At 46.4% G+C, this 22,975-nt stretch overlaps 2 protein-coding genes across 3 annotated transcripts; one reads left to right on the forward strand and one right to left on the reverse strand.

Moving 5' to 3' along the window:
* Positions 1-602: 602 nt before the first annotated feature.
* Positions 603-12,056, reverse strand: DNAJC4 (DnaJ heat shock protein family (Hsp40) member C4). The gene is made up of 7 exons (XM_081968256.1): positions 11,969-12,056; positions 10,489-10,602; positions 9,191-9,290; positions 5,854-6,146; positions 4,569-4,739; positions 1,789-1,875; positions 603-836 (listed from the first exon to the last, which is right to left on the reverse strand). The coding sequence occupies exons 2-7, from the start codon at positions 10,599-10,601 to the stop codon at positions 719-721; spliced, it is 882 nt and encodes a 293-aa protein (XP_081824382.1). The 5' UTR covers position 10,602; positions 11,969-12,056; the 3' UTR covers positions 603-718.
* Positions 11,693-22,616, forward strand: NUDT22 (nudix hydrolase 22). 2 transcript variants are annotated; one of them, XM_081968258.1, is made up of 7 exons: positions 11,693-11,884; positions 14,769-14,902; positions 19,114-19,604; positions 20,568-20,681; positions 20,762-20,859; positions 21,439-21,532; positions 21,947-22,616. In XM_081968258.1, the coding sequence occupies exons 3-7, from the start codon at positions 19,134-19,136 to the stop codon at positions 22,049-22,051; spliced, it is 882 nt and encodes a 293-aa protein (XP_081824384.1). In that variant the 5' UTR covers positions 11,693-11,884; positions 14,769-14,902; positions 19,114-19,133; the 3' UTR covers positions 22,052-22,616. The 2 variants fall into 2 exon arrangements, with proteins under 2 accessions (XP_081824384.1, XP_081824383.1); XM_081968257.1 differs by having other exon boundaries at positions 11,694-11,884; positions 14,763-14,902.
* Positions 22,617-22,975: the final 359 nt, after the last annotated feature.

The following is a 22,975-nucleotide window of genomic DNA, read 5'->3' on the forward strand; positions in this document are numbered from 1 at the left end:
CGCACACACGGACCCAAGTTGTGGAAAAGATTCCTTTGCCCATCCCCATTTTTTGCACACTTGAGATGACACCAAAATTCACACCTACTTCTCACCGCAATTGTGATGTTGGCAGAAAACAAGGCAAGGAAGAACAAATTGCACATCTGTAGAAAAAGGACCACGACTCTGTGTGTGTGTGTCTGTGTGTGTGTGTGTGTGTGTGTGTGTGTGTTTCATCCCAAGGATAGTCTGTGACTATCCTGGAGTGGGGAGGGAATGGAGATTTTGCAGCCTCCTTCCCCTGGAGTGGGGAGGGAATGGGGATTTTACAGCCTCCTTTCCCTGGAGTGGGGAGGGAATGGAGATTTTACAGCCTCCTTCCCCTGGAGTGGGGAGGGAATGGGGATTTTGCAGTATCCTTCCCCTGCCATGCCTATAAAGCCACGCCCCATTTTTTAGTAAAAAAATTTGAATTTCACCACTGTGTGTGTCCCATTTGGGCCCATGTGGGTATAAATTCTGCCCCTCCCACCCAACTCCCTCGAATCCCCTTTCCCTGCGAGTCCCGAGCGGACAAGACACAGAACTTCCTTGGGGAAATGAGGATCAAAGAGAGGAAATGCAGCGAAGGGCTTCTATTGGCAAGAATTGGGGAGCGGGGTCCGAAGGGGGAGTTGCCGAGGGTCTTGGTCAACAGGTTGGAAAATGGCCACCTGCAATTGGATTACTTGGCAGTTCAGACAGGAGGAGCCGTATCCTTTGAGTCCAAGATTTCGGAGTGCGGTTTAGGGGAGGTGGGCTCTTCCTCTGGAATTGGGGCCCCCTTCTGTCGTAGATACTCTTCGTGCCTGGCTCTGTGGGGCAGGGGGGGAAAAGGAGGGTCAGAAACAGTCCTCAAGCACTACCGCTCGAAGGTCAAAAGCCCCCCAAATCCCCCGCCTTTCGCTGATGCCTTCTGGTGGGGCTGGCCTACAACTCCCAGAATTCTCTGCCAGCATGGCTGATGGGGGGGGGGGATGATCAGCACTCCCAGAGAGGCCCCTCCCCTGCAGGACCTCAGTCAAAGGTGCCCCCCACCCAGGGCGTAGTGGGAAATGTGTCTATGGATTAGGATGGGTTCAAACACTGATAAGGGTTTGTAACCCATGCAGAGGGCTGGGGAAGGGGAGGGGAAGGAAGGAAGGAAGGAAGGAGAAGGAAGGAAGGAAGGAAGGAAGGAAGGAAGGAAGGAAGGAAGGAAGGAAGGAAGAAGGATGGCAGGAAAAGGAAAGAAGGAAGGAAGGAAAGAGAAGAAAGGAAGGAGGAGGAGGAAAGAAGGAAGGAAGGGGAAAGAAAGGAGGGGGGAGGAAGGAAAGAAAGAGAAGAAAGTAAGGAAGGGGAAAGAAAGAAGAAAGGAAAGAAGGAAGGAAGGGAAAAGAAGGAAGGAAGGGGAAATAATAAAGGAAGGAAGGAAAGAGAAGAAAGTAAGGAAGGGGAAAAAGGAAGGAAGAAAGGAAGGGGAAAGAAGGAAGGAAAGAAGGAAGGAAGGAAGGAATTGGAAGGAAGGAAAAAGGAAAGAGCAGAAGGGAAGGGCGGAAGGGGAAAGATGGAAGGAAGGAAAAAACATGGAAAGGAAAGGACAAGGTAAAGGAAAAAGGAAATGGAACTGAACTTCCATCCTTTGCCACTGCAACATTTTTCTCATCCCGCTGTCCATGAAACCCATCTTTCTTTGTCTCGGGTAATTTTTTTTTTCCCTTTGGATTTTTTTTAAAATTTTAATCTTTTGCATAAAACAAAAATTGAAATACGCCTGCATGTTAATACCTGGCTTGCTCTTTTGCCTTCGTAAGGGCCTGGGTGATCACACGGTCCCGCTCGTCCATGAAGCCGGTGTGAAGTTTTGCGACCTGCCTGCACGAAAAACGGAAGGCGTTGAAGAGGCCGACACGAAACGGGGGACGACGGGGAGACGGGAGAGGACGGAGAAAGGCAGGATTCCCACCGTTGGGAATTTGAGAGAAGAGAGAGAGAAAGAGATCCCCTGCCTTCCCTCCATCACCCATTGGACAGCCACTTCTCTGAAACGGTATAGGGTCTTTTGCTGGAGCAGGGGGCTGGACTAGAAGACCTCCAAGGTCCCTTCTAAACTCTGTTATTTTGTTATTCCTTCCTTCCATCCATCCATTCTTCCTTCCTTCCTTTTCCTTCCCAAAAAGAAGGTTTTTAAGAAGAGACTGGACAGCCACTTCTCTGAAATGGTATAGGGTCTCCTGCCCGAGCAGGGGGTTAGACTAGAAGACCTCCAAGGTCCCTTCCAACTCTGTTATTCCTTCCTTCCATCCATCCATCCATCCATCCATCCATCCATCATTCCTTTTCCTTCCCCAAAAGAAGGTTTTAAAGAAGATATTGAATAACCATTTGTCTGAAACGGTAGAGGGTCTCCTGCCCGAGCAGGGGGTTAGACTAGAAGACCTCCAAGGTCCCTTCTGACTCCGTTATTCTTCCCCCCCCCCCACCTATCCAGAGAAGGAGATGCTTTCTCCATCTTCCTTTCTGCTCTGGGAATCGGGGTTTCTCTTATCAGATGGTGGTCCGGGCTACGAGTCCTTCCTTCTTCCGTCTGCCAAGGCCATTTTCACAAGTTACACCAACCAAAGGTGCCCGATATTGTTTGGCCGAGAATTAGGATCATTTGCAATGGGTTATTTTTTTCCCCAGCGAGGGCGGGGGGGGCGGCAGCGGGGGGGGCATGTCAACGGGCCGTTCCCCCCCCCCCCCATCTTGCTGCTCACCGGCGTGCAAGATTTGATTCCATATGTTTCTTCCCAGATGCCTTTTTAAGCCCTCGCCATTGTTACTTTTGGGCTTAAGTGGAGTGTTTAATTGCCTGAGATTTGATTAAAGGCCATCCCTGATTAATCTTCCCCTGGTCACAGCTGGCTAATGAGGCGGAGGATTAGAATAAAAAGAACCAGACGGCGGGCGGGTAGCCACGGTTGGCAAGGTGCCCTGCCCGGGGAGGAGACATTCAAAACAAATGCTTGACGGAGGTTGTGAGATCTTCTTCATGGATTTTTAAAAGGAACCGATCGGTAGCCACAAAGCCATTTTCCTTCCGAGGTCAAGAGGGGTCTTTAAAAAGCTTTAAAAACCTGTGGACTTCGACTCTCAGAATTCCCCAGCTGGCATGTCACATGCCGTCTTAATAACTCAGGGCAGGGGTGCCCAATCTTGGCAGCTTTTTGTTTTTCAGATGAACAGAGATGGAAGGGACCTTGTAGGTCATCTAGTCCAACCCCCCCACCCAAGCAGGAGACCCTATGCCATTTCTGACATATAGCGGTCCAGTCTCTTCTTGAAACCTTCTTTTTTGGAAGGAAGGGGAGGGAGGGAGGAAGGAAGGACGGAAAGAGTTGGAAGGGACCTTGTAGGTCATCTAGTCCACCCTCCCTCCCTGCCCAAGCAGGAGACCCTATGCCATTTCTGACATATAGGGGTCCAGTCTCTTCTTGAAACCTTCTTTTTTGGAAGGAAGAGAGGGAGGGAGGGAGGGAGGGAGGGAGGAAGGAAGGAAGGAAGGACGGAAAGAGTCGGAAGGGACCTTGTAGGTCATCTAGTCCACCCTCCCTCCCCGCTCAAGCAGGAGACCCTCGCCATTTCTGACAGATGGCAGTCCAGTCTCTTCTTGAAAGCTTCCAGGGATGAAGCTCCCACAACTTCCGAAGGCAACTTCTGTTCCATGGGTTGATTTCTCTTCCTGTCAGAAAATTCCTCCTTAGTTCTAGGTTGAATCTCTCCTTGGTCAGTTTCCAATCATTCTTCCTTGTCTGGCCTTTGGGTGCTTTGGAGAATAGCTTGACCCCCTTCCTCCTCTCTGTGGCAGCCCCTCAAATATTGGAAGACTGCTATCCTGTCTCCCCTGGTCCTTCTCTTCCCTAGACTAGCCATATGGAAGGAAGGAAGGAAGGAAGGAAGGAAGGAAGGAAGGAAGGAAGGAAGGAAGGAAGGAAGGAAGGAAGGAAGGAAGGGCAATAACACTTAAACTTATATACTGCTTTACAGTGCTTTACAGCCCCTCTCTAAGCAGTTTACAGAGTCAGCCTCTTGCCTCCAACAATCCGGCTCCTCATTTTACCCACCTCGGAAGGACGGAAGGCTGAGTCAACCTTGAGCCGGTCAGGATCGAACTGCTGTCTGTGGGCAGAGTTAGCCTGCAATACTGCATGAAGGAAGGAAGGAAGGAAGGAAGGAAGGAAGGAAGGAAGGAAGGAAGGAAGGAAGGAAAGATGGATGGAAGGTAGTTAGGTAGTTAGGTAGTTAGGTAGTTAGGAAGGAAGGAAGGAAGGAAGGAAGGAAGGAAGGAAGGAAGGAAGGAAGGAAGGAAGGAAGGAAGGGCAATAGCAATCACACTTAAACTTACGTACCACTTCACAAACCTTTCCAGCCCCCTCTAAGCGGTTTACAGAGTCAGCCTCTTGCCCCTGACAATCTGGGTCCTCATTTGACCCACCTCGGAAGGACGGAAGGCTGAGTCAACCTTGAGCCGGTCAGGATCGAACCGCTGACAGCGGGCAGTGAGTTAGCCTGCAAGGAGCCCTTACTTGTATGATAGGAAGTGAACGAAGAGGCTCCCGGACATGATCAGCAAACAATACATCGCGATCCTCAGGTTGCGTTGCTGCCTCCTCTTGAACTCGTGGTGTGAATACCACTCTGGAGGGGTTTTGTGGAATTCCTGCCAGTAGGCATCGTCCCCATAGGGGTCTGGATTTCTGGGGAGAAAATTTCGTGTGCCTAATTACACTTGGCTAATAAAGAATTCTGTTTTGCTCTGTTCTGTTCTCTATATTCTAGTCTCTATATTCTATATTTTATTCTTTCTGTTTTCTGTATTCTTTATTCTATGCTCTATATTCTATTCAATTCGATTCTATACTATTCTCTTTTCTTCTCTTCTCTTTTCTATTCCTATTTCTATTTCTATTCTATATTCTATTCTGTATTCTCTTCTCTTTCCTATTCTATTCTATATTCTATTCTATTCTTTTCTCTTTCCTATTCTATTCTATATTCTATTCTATTCTTTTCTCTTTCCTATTCCTGTTTCTATTCTATTCTATATTTTATTCTCTTTTCTCTTCTCTTCTCTTCTCTTTTCTATTCCTATTCCTATTTCTATTCTATATTCTATTCTGGATTCTCTTCTCTTCTCTTTCCTATTCTATTCTATATTCTCTTCTATTCTCTTTTCTCTTCTCTTCTCTTTCCTATTCTATTCTATATTCTATTCTATTCTCTTTTCTTCTCTTCTCTTTCCTATTCTATTCTATTCTATTCTATTCTATATTCTCTTCTCTTCTCTTCTCTTTCCTATTCTATTCTATTCTATTCTATATTCTCTTCTCTTCTCTTTCCTATTCCTAGTTGTATTCTATTCTATATTCTATTCTATTCTCTTTTCTCTTCTCTTTCCTGTTCTATTCTATTCTATTCTCTTCTCTTTCCTATTCTATTCTATATTCTATTCTCTTATCTTCTCTTCTCTTTCCTATTCTATTCTATATTGAATTCTGTATTCTCTTCTCCTTATTCCTATTCTATATTCTATTCTATTCTCTTTCCTATTCCTATTCTATCCTATTATCTCCTATTGCTATAGCTATTCTATTCCATTCTAAATTCTCTTCTCTGTTCCATTCCATTGCATTCTATATTCTATATCCTATTCTATTTCCTATCCTATCCATTTTACAGATGAATGAGCCTTCAACCCCTATCCACTATCAAGTCCCATTTGTTTCCCCCCCAGGGCTGTTGTAACTTCGAATGGCTGCTAAACGAACGGATGTAAGTCCAGGACTCCCTCCCCTGCGCTTACTCACTCACCTTCCCGTTTCTTGAGAGTGATCGGAAGTAAAAGCCTCTTCAGCCGACCGTCTGCGGTAGCCTTGACGCTCCCAGGTTTTCTGCTGCCTTGGCTGCCGATGGAAGTGAAGATCGCCGAAGGGGTCTCGGGCTGAACCTCGGTGGGTTTCTTGCCACTGCCGGGCCTTCTGCATGGTTTGCTGGGCGTCGTAATCTCGGCGGCTTTTCTCTTTGCTCAAGGTGTTGTAGGCCTCGTTCAGCTTCACAAATTGGCTGTGCAGCTCGGGGTTGGTAGGGTTGCTGTCGGGATGGAGCTGAAAATGGGGGGTGGCGGTGGTGAATAATCCTAAAACCATAGGTCTCAGCCAGGGGGTGGGGTTGAAAAGCGTTAGCAACCGGTTCTCTGCCCAGTTGCCGGTGGGCGTGGCAACTCCTAAAGTTGACTTTGCATCAATCACCAGGAGCCAGGGAGTTCTAGTCCACTGTAGACATGAAAGCGAGCTGGGTGACTTTGCGTCAATCACCAGGAGCCAGGGAGTTCTAGTCCCATCTTAGGCATGGAATCTGGCTGGGTGACATTGGCCCAGTTCCTCTCTTTCAGCCCAACCCACCTCGCAAGGCTGTTGTTGTGGGGGGGAAAGAGGAGAAGACAGGTGCGCTGGATAATGTTTGCCGCCTTGAGTTATGGGAAGGAAGAATTCACCAGGTAAATGAACCACAGAGGTGCAGGGAGAGGTGCACCCGCTAAGCGGAACAAGTGAAAATGAAATTAAACTTAATGTAACCCAGCAATGCGGCGAGTTTATGATTCAGTCCATTGTTGCAAAGAGCAAAGTGCGAACCCAGCTGTTCACACAACGTTTGTCTTTCAGTGCAGGGTGTGTTTTGTGTGAACCCGGCAGCTGTGGCGAGTTGGCGATTCGGTGTATTGTGGAAGCTTAAAAAAAAAAAGGATAAACGGACAAACCATCCTTTGTGTCTTATACTAGTAACAGTGCGAGCTTGTTTCCCAAGCTGCGCCTTGCATTGAGCAGTGTGAAACTCACGGAACAGCCCCATCGATTGTGCAAAGTTTAGTTCGCCCTTCCCCGATACCAACATTGACCCAAGAGTGAAATAATTCAGAATATGGGCAAGAGAGGGGGCTACCTGAAGGGAACTGTGCGCCTCTCCTCCTTGATGCGGCAGAGTTAAAAATCAAATTGGAGAGGGCGGGTCAAATAGAGAAGTGGTAGAGGAGGAAGGGAAGAGGAGGAGGAGGAGGAGGAGGAAGGAAGGAAGAGGCGAGAAGAGAAGATGGAGAAGAAGAGGAGGAAGACAGGAAGAGGAGAAGGCAAGAAGAGAAGATGGAGGAGAAGGAGAGGGGGAGGAGAGGGGGAGGAGGAGCAGAGGAGAGGAAGAGGAGGAGGAAGATGGGAAGAGGTGAGAAGAGAAGAAGAGGAGGAGGAGGAGAGGAAGAGAAGATGGAGAAGAAGAGGAGGAGGAGAGGGGGAGGAGAGGAGGAGCAGGAGAAGAGGAGGAGACGAAGAGGAGCAGGAAGATGGGAGGAGGCGAGAAGATGGAGAAGAAGAGGAGGAGGGAGGAGTAGGAGAGGAGGAGGAGGAGGAGGAGGAGGAGGAGGAGGAGAAGAGGAGGAGGAGGAGGAGAAGAATTAGAAGAATTAGAAGAATTAGAATTAGAATTAGAATTAGAATTAGAATTAGAATTAGAAGAAGAAGAAGAAGAAGAAGAAGAAGAAGAAGAAGACGACTTTGGGAGATTCTAAGCCCCTTATCACAAGGTAAAAAACAACTATATAAAACAAAAGATTAAGAGAGTAAACCATACATGACATAAGAAATTTTGAAAGAGAGAGAGAGAGAACAATTCATCAGTGGAACTGCCTACCACCAGAGGATTTGCGTGCTCCATCACTGGAGGCTTTCAAGAAGAGACTGGACTGCCATTTGTCCGAAATTATATAAGGGCTCCTGATTGAACAGGGGGTTGGACTAGAAGACCTCTGAGGTCCCTTCCAACTCTGTTATTGTTTACAATCAATGCCTACAAGCCCATATAGATCTTCCTAGCCCATTGGGGGGGGGGGGGGGGCTGTTTGTGGTTCAAGGCTGCCCTCTTCAGGCAGAAGCCAAAAATTGCAAGCGGGCTTTCACAGACCTTAACTAGGTTTTTTTTAACTAGTTCAATGACGTTTCAAGTTCTAGCCACCGGCCCATGTTTTAGTCATCGCTGTCATATCTGAGCTTTTGAAGGAAAACGAGGTTTGAGGGACTCATATGACTCTGCATCGTAAGCTTTGTAGTTTCATCTGACATTTTCAACACAGGTAAGGAGAAGGAAAGCAGAGCCTTTTGCATCTGTGCATGCCCGGATATTTTGACACCATTACGTTTGTTAGTCAAGGATTACTTTATACCAGCTTCTGTTAATCTGGTCCTTTGGTCTTTGGACACACTGTTCTACCTAGGCTTCCCCAGGGGAACAAAGCTGAGTCCTCGTCCCGATAAACCCCTTTTTATTGAATTGACAGTGAATTCCTCTCCAGCAAAGTCTTTCCTCTCCCGCAGTCTTTCAAGATAGTTCCCAATTACTGACCTTGATCAGGTTTGGAGAGTGGCCAGGATGATATCTTTCAGATGCCGCAATACTTGGCAAGAATGCAGGAATGAACTAATGGTCTCCTGCAAACTCCACTCCCCTTGCGCTCCTCTTTTATTTCCTCTGGGAGGGGCCATTCACCGTCCGTCTGTGGCCTTACTCCCAAATTGACCCGTTCCTTAGCTCTTCCCTTCACCTGGCAACTCTGCGCACACTGGGAACAGGCTCCAGCTGTTCTTCTGCCTCACTGATGTCTGACTCTGAAGGCAGCTGATAGCTGGCATACGGCCCTGGCCCCTCTCTGCCTCTGACACAGAGCCCTCTTCTGAGCCTTCCCCAGACTCCAGGACTGGCCCATGTTCCTCCCCAACCCTCCTCGCTGTCCGAATCTGCTGCCAGCTCTGCTGGTCACTGGTGGGCCACAACAGGTGTTTAACTGGCTTCAAAGCTATCTTGTATTTATTAATCATGTACGATGAAATTTGGCTCAGCCAACTCCCATCAAATGGGCCCGGGGTGTTTCGATCAATGCTGTCCCCAATTTAAACCAATCAAGTGAACCAATGCATAACAATAAAACCATAGAGAACCTTATCGCAGGGGCATCATACATAAATAATGTAAAGAGTCGGAGAGACAAAAAAAATGTACTTGTGTAAAGACTGCTTTTGAGACCGCCTTACATGGGCAGTCTTCCCAAAGGAGGGCTCTACCTCCTTCCTTGCTTCCCCCCGCCCTCCGCCCCAAAGTGGAAACTTACCTGTTTGGATTTCCTAAAAAAGGCTTGCTTGATCTCCTTCGAAGTAGCATCCTGTTTGATCCCCAGGACTTCATAGTGGCTAATATGCCTAGCTGAAGACCTAGAAAGACGACATGGTTACTCTGCTGAAGACGACATTAATCTTATTGGTATTATTATTATGATTATTATGCAAACACCAGCCTGAGGAGCTCTCATCAGCTAGCCATAGCTTGAAATAGATCTATACTAGTCTCCCTTTATTTATTTATCAGCACAAATACAACACAAATTTAAAAAGGCTATAGTTTTCTACCTGGATGGTCTCCTGCAGTGAGCCGATAGACAGAAAGGGGGAGTGGTGAGTTGCCTCCCATATTTGGGCATACCAGGGGTTGTAACACACATACATACATACATATAATATAGCCATCCTCAGGCTTGTGTTTTTGGCCAAAAACACCAGCCTGAGGATGGCGAGTGAGACCTCGCTGAAACGTTGCCATGACAATCTCAATCTTACACAGGAAAAGACATATATATATATATATATATATATATATATATATATATATATATATATATATATATATATATATATATATATATATATATATATATATATATATATATATATAATTGTGTTACAACCCCTGGTATGCCTAAATATGGGAGGAAGGTCACTACTCCCTCTTTCTGTCCTTCGGCTTCATCACAGAAGACCATGCAGGCAGAAAACCATATTCTTATTTTTAATGTAATTATATATAATTTGTTTTCGTAGATTTTCACGGGTGTAGGTATGCTGGTTTTGTTGTATTCGGGTCTTTTCCCATGTAAGATTGAGAGTATCTTGACGACGTTTCAATGAGGTCCCACTCGCCATCTTCAGGCTGGTGCCTTTGGCTTCGTGCCTGTGCGAGCAAAGCGCGATCAGAGCTGCCGTTCCCCCCCCTCTCTATACACACACACACACACACACACACACACACACGATAAGATAAAAATCTAGTAATAAAAATAATGTGTACTTGTAATAAGTGTAAGTGCTGATCTGTAAACCTCTTTTTGTAATCTCTACTTGTAATCGGTCTCACATCTGCGTAGCCTGCCTCTTACTCCACTCCCTTTCTCCCACCTCCCCTCAATTTAAACCCCACATCCGCTGAGCCTTTCCACTGTCTCTGATGAAGCGAGATGTGGCTTACCAAAGCTTATACCTCTTCATATAATGTGTGTGTCGGAAAAGGTGCTCCCCGTCCCCCCTCCAGAATCTCATCAGTTCAAGTGCCTGAGTTAATTTCAAGAAACAGACTCACCAGCCGTAGATCGTGGAAGTAAAAGCCCGATGCCGGGAATTTTGGCACAGTTGGCAACAACGGCAAAGGAAATACAGATTAGCCAAGGCCATTTCTTGAAATCCTGTTCTCATCCTGGCAAAAGGAATGAGGAAAGACAGAGGGGGTCATTCCAATGTAAGCAATTGGTCAAAGTTTATATATTTACAGTGCTTGTGGGTTTTTAGGGGGTTGGGGGGCTTTAGTATAGTACAGGTAGTCCTCGCAATTGCAACGGAGCCCTACATTTCTGTTACTAAGCGAGACAGTCGCCCCATTTTATGGCCTTTCTTGCTGCCGCTGTTAAGCGAATCATTGCAAACTGTATATATTGTGATTGGGCAGGAGGATAGATAATGCACTAAGTAGGCTAATAGTTAATGGTTGAGACTAATTGTGTAAAATGTGAATGTATGGTCACTTCGACTCTGCGGTACTGCAGTTTTAAATGTAAAAATAATAAAAATATATTTCAAAAAGACAAACTCAGCGGCTGTTGACAAAAATAGGATTGCCAACACGATCGCCAAGGTCCGATGATGGATATGGCACAAGAAGAAGACGAAACATTTTGAATAGAGTGTATTATCAGGGTATATCGTTTACAAAAGAAAAATGAAGAGAGAACAAAACAAAAAGTTAATACATATACTAGTAACAATAGTAATTATATAACCAAATATGTTTGGCTCAGTTTCTTTTTAGATTAGCTCATTCATAATTCTGTTCGTTATATTGGCACATTTATAAATATAAACCATCTTTATATAATTTATACATAGCAATCATGTGTTGTGACTTTGAATGGTCACTAAAGGAATAGTTGTAAGTCGAGGGCTATTTCTATATAGGATGCAAAGAACAGATCCTACAAATGGAAGAAACACTCTGAGCAAATTTTCTCAGCCATCAAAGCAAAATCCAGGACACCATTTCTCTTTTGCAACTTGTCCTTCATTAAAGATGGATGAGTTAGATGATGATGAATTGAGTGGCCTTTTGACTGCAATAAACCGAGATTAGAGCCAACAAATAATTGTGACGACAGCAAGCCAAAGGACTACAACTCCCATCGCTCGCCTTGAAGCAGCCCAGCCAAGAAAACCAAGAAGTATAGGGTTAACCATTGGAGGGGCGGAACTCTAAGAAGCCTGCCGGCTATTTCCGGGGGGGAAGAAATATAAGAAGGACCCTTGCGGCAGAAGCCACCTTGAGAACCCGGAAGTGCAGCGGAAGGAAAGTTCCAAAACAATCCGAAGAGAATACCGGAGAAACGGGTCAAGGGACGTTTTGAAACTGCTCGTCCTTTTATTTTAGAGGGGGAAAAAACCCCACTCAAACCGCAGCCACTCCCAACTGCCGGAGCAAACGTGGGAAGGTGACTGCGGGGGGGGGGACGGGACGGGACCAAAAAGAGGGACGGGCAATGACGGGGGACACGGCGGTTACCATAGAAACTCACCAACGGGTGCGTCGACCTCGGCCGCCATTTTCTTCTCCCTGCCGCGAGCCCCGAAGGGAGGCGGGAGGGGGGGAGGGAAGGAGCGACATCCGGGTATTCCCGAAGGACTCCAGCTCTTGCCTCCAAAGAGGCTGGGCCTACAAGTCCCAGAATTCTTTGCTGAAGATGCTGAGGAGAGGGACGACACTTTGGGAAGCGGATTGGGATGGAGGGACAATTTATTATCATCTTTTTCTGAAGTTCTAGTTGGGACGTAGGTACCAAACAGGTGTATCTTTACCTCATGATTTGGTGAAAAGTTGGAGTGAGTCCAGCGTTTTGCACGCAAACACATCATATACAGAGTGTTAAGTGAAAAGCTAGACTGGTGTTTCTTGCTCTCAGCAACTCCCAGAATTCCCCAGCTGGTATGCTTTAAAAGGTGTGGACTACAAGTCCCAGAAGTCCCCAGTTGGTATGCTTTAAAAGGTGTGGACTACAAGTCCCAGAAGTCCCCAGTTGGTATGCTTTAAAAGCTGTGGACTACAAGTCCAGACGTCCCCAGCCGGCATGCTTTAAAAGCTGTGGACTACAAGTCCCAGAAGTCCCCAGTTGGTATGCTTTAAAAGCTGTGGACTACAAGTCCAGACGTCCCCAGCCGGCATGCTTTAAAAGCTGTGGACTACAAGTCCAGACGTCCCCAGCCGGCATGCTGTAAAAGCTGTGGGTCCTATATTTGTGTGTGTGAATGCTAATTCAAACGGATGTATGCATGCATAGTTCCTTTTCTTGCCTATTTGCAGATCTGGGAAGGCTGAGTGATTTTCTTTAACCGCAGATGTTCCTGACGTCATGGTTGTAGGTCAAACTTTAAAGCAGAAGATTGGGGGCCCAGCGACAATGGGGCTGCCAGGGTCTATCAAACACACAATTGTCCCCGTCCTCCAGACACAGAGGGGGTATCCCTTGTTTGCCAACAGCCAAAGACGCCCGAAGCCAAATCCCGAGTGCTGAATCGAGCCCCAGTGAATAAATCTTTGCTTTATGCAAAAGGAGGTTTTTCCTCCCCCCCCAAAAAAGATTAAATTGAAAGATGCCAACTCCAAAGGCTGAAAGGCGAGAGAACAGCTGGCTGTGGGATCCCTTGCCAGGCTTTGTGGGTCTTGGTTTGAGAAACAGATTCCAGATGCTTTTCCAAAGTTGCTGGGCAAAAGGGCTCATATTTGGTCAGCTGTGAAATATACGGGAAGGGTGCCAACAGCCTCCCAGTGAAAAAACGAGCCAGGCAGCCGGACAAAACACACTTTTGTTAAAGGTGCGACAGTGACATCTCCCTTTCACTGGGAGGAAGAGAGAATGGACCTTCTATTTTATTTTATTTTTGAATGAATTGGGGAGGGGGGTTTCCTCCTTCAAAGGGCTCAATCAGGACAGCTTAAGAAAACCGGTGTCAAAAGAGAATTATGTTGTTGCCAAAGAGAAATGTCATTTTTTTCCTCCTCGTGGTACGAAGAAGGAGAGACAAAAGATAAAAACGTCAGCGGAAATTAATGCTTTATGCTCCAGGCTCCAAGCTGACCTTAGATCGCCAAATTTTGCAGAATTTTGAATCCCTGGTAATGAGAATTCAGTTTGTTTAAAAAAACACGCACATACAATTACTTTATTGGCATCAGGAGTGGACAAGGAGTAACCACATTATTAACTTTTAAGGATTCAATTCTAATCTATATAACACAGGAATTCTCAAATGTTTTGGTCTTCCAGCGTTCCATGGTGCACAGGTAATGGGAGAAATGGGCTTTAAAAGCCTGCCAATTTTTTAAAAGCGTCATTAAATCTTGCTCCTGTTTTATCTGGCTTGAGTTTGCAGCTGGTTTAAAGAGATAAAATAGGGAGCAAAATACATAATATAATAACAGAGTTGGAAGGGACCTTGGAGGTCTTCTAGTCCAACCCCCTGCTTAGGCAGGAAACCCCACACCACTTCAGACAAATGGTTATCCAACATCTTAAAAACTTCCATTGTTGGAGCATTCACAACTTCTGGAAGCAAGTTGTTCCACTGGTTAATTGTTCTAACTGTCAGGAAATTTCTCCCTATTTCTAAGTTGCTTCTCTCCTTGATTAGTTTCCACCCATTGATTCTTGTTCTACACTCAGGTGCCTTGGAGAATAGCTTGACTCCTTCTTCTTTGTGGCAACCCCTGAGATATTGGAAGACTGCTATCTTGTCTCCCCTAGTCCTTCTTTTCATTAAACTAGACATACCCAGTTCCTGCAACCATTCTTCGTATGTTTTAGCCTCCAGTCCCCTAATCCTCTTGGTTGCTCTTCTCTGCCCTCTTTCTAGAGTCTCCACATCTTTTTTACATCGTGGTCACCAAAACTGAATATGTTTGGCCTTCCCAGCTCTCACCCTTTGTCTGTGCAAGCCCAATTCAGGTTTTTTTTTTTTAATTATTGTAACCCAATAAAAGAGAATATTTGTAGCTCATGGTTGAAATGAGGGGTCCTTGGTATTCTCTGAGCTTGGTTGTTTTCTTGCAGACATTTCATGACCCAACTAGGTAACCTCATCAATGCTGGAAGGGGCATCTGCAGCAAACCCCTCTCCCTTCTAGCACTGATGATGTAACCTAGTCTGCAATGAAACAACTAAGCTTAGAGAGAACCAAGGACCCTTCAAATTGTAACCCTTCTCCAATTTGCCCTTTATGTCTGCCCGTTTGTCTGATGGTCCTTCTTTCATGGCATCTGATTTTGACAATTTGTATGGAAGCTCGCACTCTTAAATCAGGGCTCTCTTTGTTAGTTATAGGACCTTGGTGAATGCCCAGCCGTGCCATCCTTTGGAGCCGATCCGTTGTGGATTCCTTCCGCAAATGTTCGTATAAAGAACTGATAACTGAAGACACAAAGCGTTTTCCAGTTGCAAGACGGATACGCCACAACGTGAGGCTTTTCCTTATACTTAATAATTCATTGTACATAGTATCTGGATTAATGTTGTGGCCAGCACAGCTGGCAGCAGATTCGGACAGTGGGGAGGTTGGAGAGGAGTCTGGGGAAAGCTCTGAAGAGGGCTCTGTGTCGGAGGCAGAGAGGGGGCCGAATCAGACATCAGTGGGGCAGAAGAGCAGCTGGAGCCTGTTCCCAGTGTGCGCATGCACAGACTTGCCAGATGATGAGAACAGCTAAAGAACAGGGGTCGACTTGGGAGGAAGGCCACAGGTGGACGATGAATAGGGAATAAAAGAGGAGCAAAAGGGGAGTGGAGTTTGCAGGAGGCCATCAGTTCGCTTAATCGGTTCGTGACTCTCGGAGACACCTGGCCAAGTTTTGCAGATCTCGGCCTGGCAGCTCTCCAAGCCAGATAAGGTCTGTGACCGTAAATCCTCCCTCGAAAGACTTTGCTGGAGGTGAAGGAGCAGAATTCACAGTCAATTAAGAAAAGGGTTTTTTGTCGGGAGAACAAGGAGTTTGCTCTCAGGAAGCCTCAGTGAGAAAAATTAAGCATAGATAGTTGTGTGAACCTGCACTAACTGAAAAAGGCAAAACACTACCACGGTTACCCAACGTAGCCAATTCCAAAGCTGCCCGATTCTTAGGAAAAGCAAACCAACTTTTATTGCCGAACAGGTACACCTTGACGTACGACCACAACTGGGCCCAAAATTTATGCTGCTAAGCGAGGCAGTGGTTGAGGGAGTTTTGCCCCATTTTACGGCCTTCCTTGCCAGAATTGTTAAGTGAATCACTCTAGATATCAAGTCAGTGACACCAGATTGTTACGGGAACCTGGCTTCCTTGTTGATTTTGCTTCTCAGAAGGTCGCAAAAGGGGGAATCACGTGTCCCTGGGACACGGCAACGGTCATAAATATGAACCCATCGCCAAGCGTCTGAATGTGGCCGGCATGACTCAACGGCCGAAGGCGCACGGAACGCTGTTCCCTTCCCACCAAAGGTGGTTCCTATTTTTCTACTCACATTTTTTACCTGCTTTCGAACTGCTCGCTTGGCAGAAGCTGGGACAAGTCACGGGAGTGCCCTCTGTTACGCGGCGGTAGGGATTCGAACCGCCGAACTGCTGATCTTTCTGATCGACAAGCTCAGTGTCTTAGCCACATAATGAATGAAAAAAGAAAATAGGAGAGGAATATTTACAGTATCGTACGGAGCATTGCGAACTAGGGGGGGAGAAAATATTTCATATTTCCCATCTTTCCAATGTGCTGAAACTAATAAAGCAGCAAGAGAATTCCTCTTGGGTTTTGCTGCAAAGAATCCCTTTCTTAATTGCTTTTGACGTTTTCATCTGTCTTCTTTTTAACACCCTCGTGAGCCTAACCAGATTCAGTGGTCTGTGTCTTCCCGGTTCAAATCCCAAATAAATGTTTTCCGCACGTCTTCTGCTCTCCGTTTAAACTGTGACATAACAGTGTCTTTCCCCACTTCCAACTGCAGATGGTCCTCGACTTACAACACTTCATTGAGTGACCGTTCAAAGTCACGACAGCACTGAAAAAAGGGAATTGTGGCCATTTTTCACACTTAAGACCCTCGCAAAACCCCAGGCTTTATGTGGTCAAAATTCGGTCCTTTGGCAACTGACTCACATTTATGACGGTCGCAGTGTCCCAGGGTCCCGTGAGCCCCTTTTGCAACCTGACTCTGTTGCTAAGTGAGACACTTATTAAGCAAGTTTTGCTCCATTTCCTGATTTTTCTGACCACAATTGTTCAGAGAATCACCGCAGGTGTTAAGTCACACGGTTGTTAAGGGAATCTGGCTTCTGCCTTGACTTTCCTGATCAGAAGGTCACAAAAGGGGACTACATCACCCTGGGACATTGCAACAGGGGCTGGGGGTGTGGGGTGTGAGGAATCCCAGGACAATGAGGCCATCATATATATGAGCCAGTTGCCAAGCATCTAAATTTTGAAGATGCTGCAACGGTCGTGAGTGTGAAAAACGATCAAGTCACCTTTTTCAGGGCTGTTGTAACTTAAAACCATCACTAAATGAACTGTTGTTAAGTCGAGGACTAAGGCTACGACGACACTGAACTGTATTTTTGGGGGAATGAACATGTCAAAATATTCATGACTGGGAGAGACATGGGAACAAGGTCAGCCGATGAATAGGCATAGCAACTAAGTCAGACAATGGGAGCTTAAACAGATCTGAGTCCGTGCAAAGAATTGAAACAGAAACTTGAACAGTCTGCTCCTCTGAGAAGTAAACCATCAGTCTCTCTGGGCTTGTCTGCTGAAATGAAACTAACTGCTTGTGTTTGCCTGTAACTCTCCTGCCTCGTGTTTACTTGGTAGAACCACCTGTTGGCATTGTACATTTATTCATCTATTCTTTTGGATATAAAGAAGTTAATGAATCCTGCTACATCCGTGTGTGCTTCTGGATTTGAATTTATGCAACAAGCTCTGGCAGAACATTTATTTACAAAAAGATTTTAAGCCCTTTTAAAAATCCAGGGGAGGAAAATATTTTAAAAACGAGGAGTTCCTCAACGAGCAATTCTTCAGCAACGCTGCAATGTGGCTTTTTTCCAGCCGCAGAAAATTATTTGCGATTAAACTGCAATGATGGCATTCTGGGTTGTAGGAGCTGCGAAGCCCCCCCCCCCTCCTCGCTCCGTAATTAAATTGGAGTCTTATAATCTCATCCATCTCCGCTCGAGGGCTTGACGTCCTCTTTGGATTTATAGCCTCTGCAATCAGGTCCCAAAAAGCTTAACATCAGACACGGTGAGCGGAGGTGGTAGACTGAGTGAAGAATTAGCACGAAGAGTCGAAGTTTTTATTTCTTTCTTTGCCCTCCCTGCTTTTCCCCCCTTCCCCAAAATTGTTCTTTTTTTCACGTTCCAGCTGAGCGTTGCCAACTTCTTCCCAGCTCATCCTTTAACCGCAGATATCCCCAGCCGTAACCTCTGTAAAAATAAATAAGATGATTCTGTTTTGCGATTAAGCTGCCAGATTTTCAAATCCTCGATCTGCCGAAGGCTTTGCTTCTAACACAACGGCGACTGATGTAGAATTCCTGCTTCCTTTTTTTTACATCTCTCCAACCCCAATCGGAGAGAAGCAGATCGAGATTTAATTTTTTGAACAGTTGGGCAGCCCTGGTTTGAATTTCTCCTTCTCTTAACCTCCTGGTGTTTTTCCTTCTTCACATCAATCCTGTGGCCCTCTGGGATGCATGAAAGGCAGCAAAATCTGGAAATATATCGCTCCGGCTTTGTGTCAGCCTCACCGGCAGGAGAGTTTCCAATGCCAGGGCATCTGAATACTGTCGCTCTCTCCAGCCGTGACAAGCATTACAAGTTAACCACGGCTAGTTTGACAGCTTGGTTGTCCTCATGAGCAAGTGATGGTGTCTGTGAGCTTCAAGCAAGGAGGCTAATTTCACACTTGTTTGGGTGAATTTGCACACCCAACAGGACTTAATTGTTCTGACATTCCCAAGAGCATGAAACAAATCAACAAATCCTCATCCCGACAAAAAAAACCTTTTCTTGATTTACTGTGAATTCTGCTCATTCAAATCCAGCAAAGACTTTCGAGGGAGGATTTACAGTCACAGACTGGCTTAGTGGTGGCCGGTGATTGAAACACTTAAGGGAATATCTCTCCTGCCACCTTGAGTCCAGAAGCGGAACCATTGGTGGAAGGTGTAGACATTTTGGTGAGGTACCAAAAGGTACAGTACATTTAGTACTGTAAGGAACCCTGGACAGCTCCTGAGTGAAGGAGTGGAACGCCTGCCAGTTTGAACTGAGGTAACAGAAAGTGAGGCAAGTGGCAGTTGGAACAGAGTTCTTCTCAGGTGAGGAGGGGGAGTAGAACGCCTTAGCATTAGGGAGTGGTAATTACTGTATAAGAAATACTAATGATCTGATGGCCATTTCGAAAAACCCATTCTTAGCGAGCCAAGAGAAATGTACGTGCCAAATTTCAAGTTTGTAGGCTTTACGGTTCTGGAGATTTCGTGATGAGTGAGTGGTATTTGCCTTTTAGATAGATAGATAGATAGATAGATAGATGATAGATAGATAGATAGATAGATAGATAGATAGATAGATAGATAGATAGATAGATCTAAACCAGAGGAAAAGCCGGACGTTTCTCCTTTCTCTTTTTCCAGGTGAACAAAGCAGGCAGAGGATGGACCCAGATATCTCCTTACTGTTCAAGTGCCCGGATTCTGGGGGTATCCCCGAATCTCGCGTCCGAGTAGAAGTTTCCCCCCTCTACGACCGGAACTCGCTGCCTGCAGATCAGGTCCGAATCGATAGTGTTTGGGCAGCCCGTTGCCGGCAGAACTCGTGGCTTTTTGACGGGGCCAAATTTCGCCTCCACTCCGTCAAGCTGGACGCCGAGAGCATTTTGACTTTCCACCTGGGGCTTACCAGCTACAAGGACTTTGTGGGCACCAACTTGGCAGAGACAGCCTGGCAGCTGCGGGAACAAGGGGACAAGGACTTTGGCAACAGCCAAGCCTACCTCGCCGAACCCCTGGGTGTGGGTGCTATGGTCCACACAGCAGACGACAATTTTGTCTTCCTGCGACGCAGCCTGTGTGTGGGGGAAGCCCCAGGGAAGGTCGACGTCCCCGGGGGACACCCCGAGCCTCAGGTGGGTGTCTTTATCCAGTTTGATGCAGTGGAGGGAATCTCACCTGTCTTATAAATGCAGATGGCATCTCTAGGCCTCTGGACAGTTAGTCCTTGAATTACGACCACCATGGAGCACAGAATTTTGGTTGTCAGTCTTTCCAATCGAGGCACCACATGGCCTGATTAAATTTTACAACGCTTTTTGTGATATAAAGCAAGTCACCACGGTCGTTCAGGGGATCACGTCAACGTTAAGCAAACCCCCTGGTCCTTAAATGAATCCAGCATACCCAATGGACCGTTCAACTGCTAGGTTGACAGAAGCTGGAACAAGTAACGGGAGCTCACTTTGTTACATGGCACTAAGGATTCGAACCGCCGAACTGCCAACCTTTCTGATTGACAAGCCCAGCGTCTTAGCCACTGAGCCACCTTTATAATAGCCCTTATAATATAATAGGATATTATAATTATATAATATATAATTATAGTTATAAAATATATAATTATAGTTATAAAATATATAATTATAGTTATATATCATATTATTTGATATATAATACATAATGTTATATTATATAATAGGACACAGTGGCTCAGTGGCTAAGACGCTGAGCTTGTCGATCAGAAAGTGTGGCAGTTCGAATCCCCAGCGACGCGTAACCGGGTGAGCTCCCGTTTCTTGTCCCAGCTTCTGCCCACCTAACAGTTCGAAAGCAGGTAAAAAATGCAAGTGGAAAAATAGGAGCCACCTTTGGTGGGAAGGGAACAGCGTTCTGTGCACCTTCGGCGTTGAGTCATGCCGGCCACATGACCACGGAGACGTCTTTGGACAGCGCTGGCTCTTCGGCTTTGAAACGGAGATGAACACCGCCCCCTAGAGTCAGGAACGACTAGCACCTATTATATTATAACATCCTATGAATAATATCCTATTATAACAAAGAGGCCTGTTTGCTGCTATTCCCCTCTTTCTTTGCAGGCCGTGCTAGGCATTGACGCTTCGGCGGGATCCTTGATTCGACATCAGGATCTCCCGGGAGATCTGGTGGTCAGGGAACTGTTCTCTTCTGTGCTTCGCGAGATCCAGGATGAGGTGAGAGGCTGGAGAAGGAGGCAGGGGGGTTGAGCCAGGTCTCCCTTCCGCTGCTTCCCGAATCACCTTTTTGTTTCCAGGTGAACCTTCCGCCAGCCACTCTCAGCAGGCCCCTTTTGCTTGGCATCGTTCGGAACGAAACCACGGCCGGCCGGTGCAGCGCCGAATTCTACGTCAGGTAACGCTCGAGGAAGCAGGGATGCCGGCAGTCCTCGACTTAACGGCCACAACTGAGCCCCGGATGTCTGTCACCAAATGAGACGTTTGCTAAGCGGGTTTTGCCCCATGTCGCGACCGTTGTTGTTAAGGGAACCACGGCGGTTGTTCAGTTAGTTACGTGAATCTGGCTTCTTCATTGACATTGATTGGCAGGAGGTCATCAAACTCGATCCCATGACCCTGGGACAGAGGCGTAGACTTAGAATAACTTTATTGCCACTTTGGATGTACGCTAATCGGCACCCCTTAAAATGAAATTTCGTTTGTGTGTGCATGTTTGTTTTTTAATGGCCCTGTGTTCCCTTGCGTTGGGGTGGAGTCTGGGCAACTGAATGAAGCTAGCAGAGAGTTTAATGGCCTGATGCCCTTCCTGTCGCCAATGCAGAGTTTTGTTCGGCAGATGACACGGCAGCCGTCATAGGTCCGAGTCGGCTGCTGGTTCCTCCAGCCCATTTTCAAACCTAGGGAGGCCGTCTCCATCACGGCTTTAGCCGTCCTCCTCAGCTGACGGTTCTGCTCTCCTAATTTTGCCCTTCAGGTGCAGCCTGTTGTCGGAGGAAGTGAAGCAGCGTTACGCCCTCGGGGGACCAGAAGCTCAAGAATCCGTCAGCATCCTCTTCGTCAGCCGAGAGGTACGTTTTGGCCTAAGTCACCCAGCCGGCTTTCATGCCTAAGGCAGGACTAGAACTCACCGTCTCCTGGTGATTGGTCCAAAGTCTCTCTTCCCCCTCTCTCTTTCTTTCTTTCTCTCTCTCATTCTCTTTTTCTCCCTCTTTCCCTCTCTCCCCCTCTCTCTCATCCTCTTTTTCCCTCTCTCTCAATCTCTCTCTTTCCCTCCCTCCTTCTCCTCATTTTTTCTCTCCCTCTTTCTCTCCCTCCCTCCCTCTCATTCTCTTTCTCTCTCATTCTCTTTCTCTCTCTCTCTTTCCTTCTTTCTCCCTCTCTTTCTTTCCCCCTCTCTCTTTCTTTCCCCCTCTCTTTTTTCCCTCTCTTTCATTCCCTCTCTCATTTTCATTCTCATTCTGTGTGTGTGCGTGTGTGTGCAGGATGTCCTGTCGATGGAGCAGCAGGGCGAATGGTGGAATGAACTGTGCCCATCAGCCAAAGGGGCCGTGAAACTTTACACGGAGGTCCTGGGAGCGCATCCGTAAAAGCCCACCGATAGACTCTCTCTCAGGGACTGCTCAGAACCTCTTTACCAAAACATCCAATGCCACAAATTCACCAGTTCCTGCTTTTCAACGAAGGAGGAAGACTCACCCCCCCCCATCTCTCTCTCTCTCTCGAGAAAACAAACTGGTAAGGACTTCCAACTCCTAGAACTGTGCCTGTGGGCCCCTATTTTCCAATAAAGAGCTGCTTTTTTTTAAACTAAAAATAATTTCTCATTTCAGGTACAATTTCTGATGCTAGGATAGTTTGTCTAGGCTTCTGAAATTGTATTTCATGTCCTCTTCTTTACTCATCTGGCCCAGAGGCGGTATTCAGCAGGTTCTGACCAGTTCTGGAGACCAGTAGTGGAAATTTTGAGTAGTTCAGAGAACCAGCAAATACCACCTCTGGCTGCCCCCGCCCCCATCTATTCCCTGCCTCCTGAGTTCCAGCTGATCGGGTGGAAATGGGGATTTTGCAGTATCCGTCCCCTGGAGTGGGGCGGGAATGGGGATTTTACAGTAACCTTCCCCTGCCATGCCCACCAAGCTACGCCGTGCCCACCAAACCACGCCCACAGAACCGGTATTAAAAAAAATTGAATCCCACCACTGATCAAGCTGTTGCAGTTCCTAAATCATGATTTGAGACTCACTATGTTGTGTGAATGCAGCTGATTGCATTCTGGTTTTTTTTTTTTTTAAATAAACTTATGTCGGGTTCGAACTGTAGCGGATGGAATAAAACCACATTTGGTTGAGTTTGCAAAACTTCCAGCCATGCCTGGATTGACAAAACAATGTTTTGGGGAAATGTCCGGCTGTTGGGAATTACAAACAATGCGAGATTAAGAAGATGGCACAAAGTTACATTTTGGTTGAAAAGACATCCGGTCCTGCCTAGATTTCAACTAATTCTCCCTA

The sequence above is a fragment of the Natrix helvetica genome (assembly GCF_964273705.1).
Source record: "Natrix helvetica genome assembly, chromosome: 16".
Lineage (NCBI taxonomy): Eukaryota > Metazoa > Chordata > Lepidosauria > Squamata > Natricidae > Natrix > Natrix helvetica.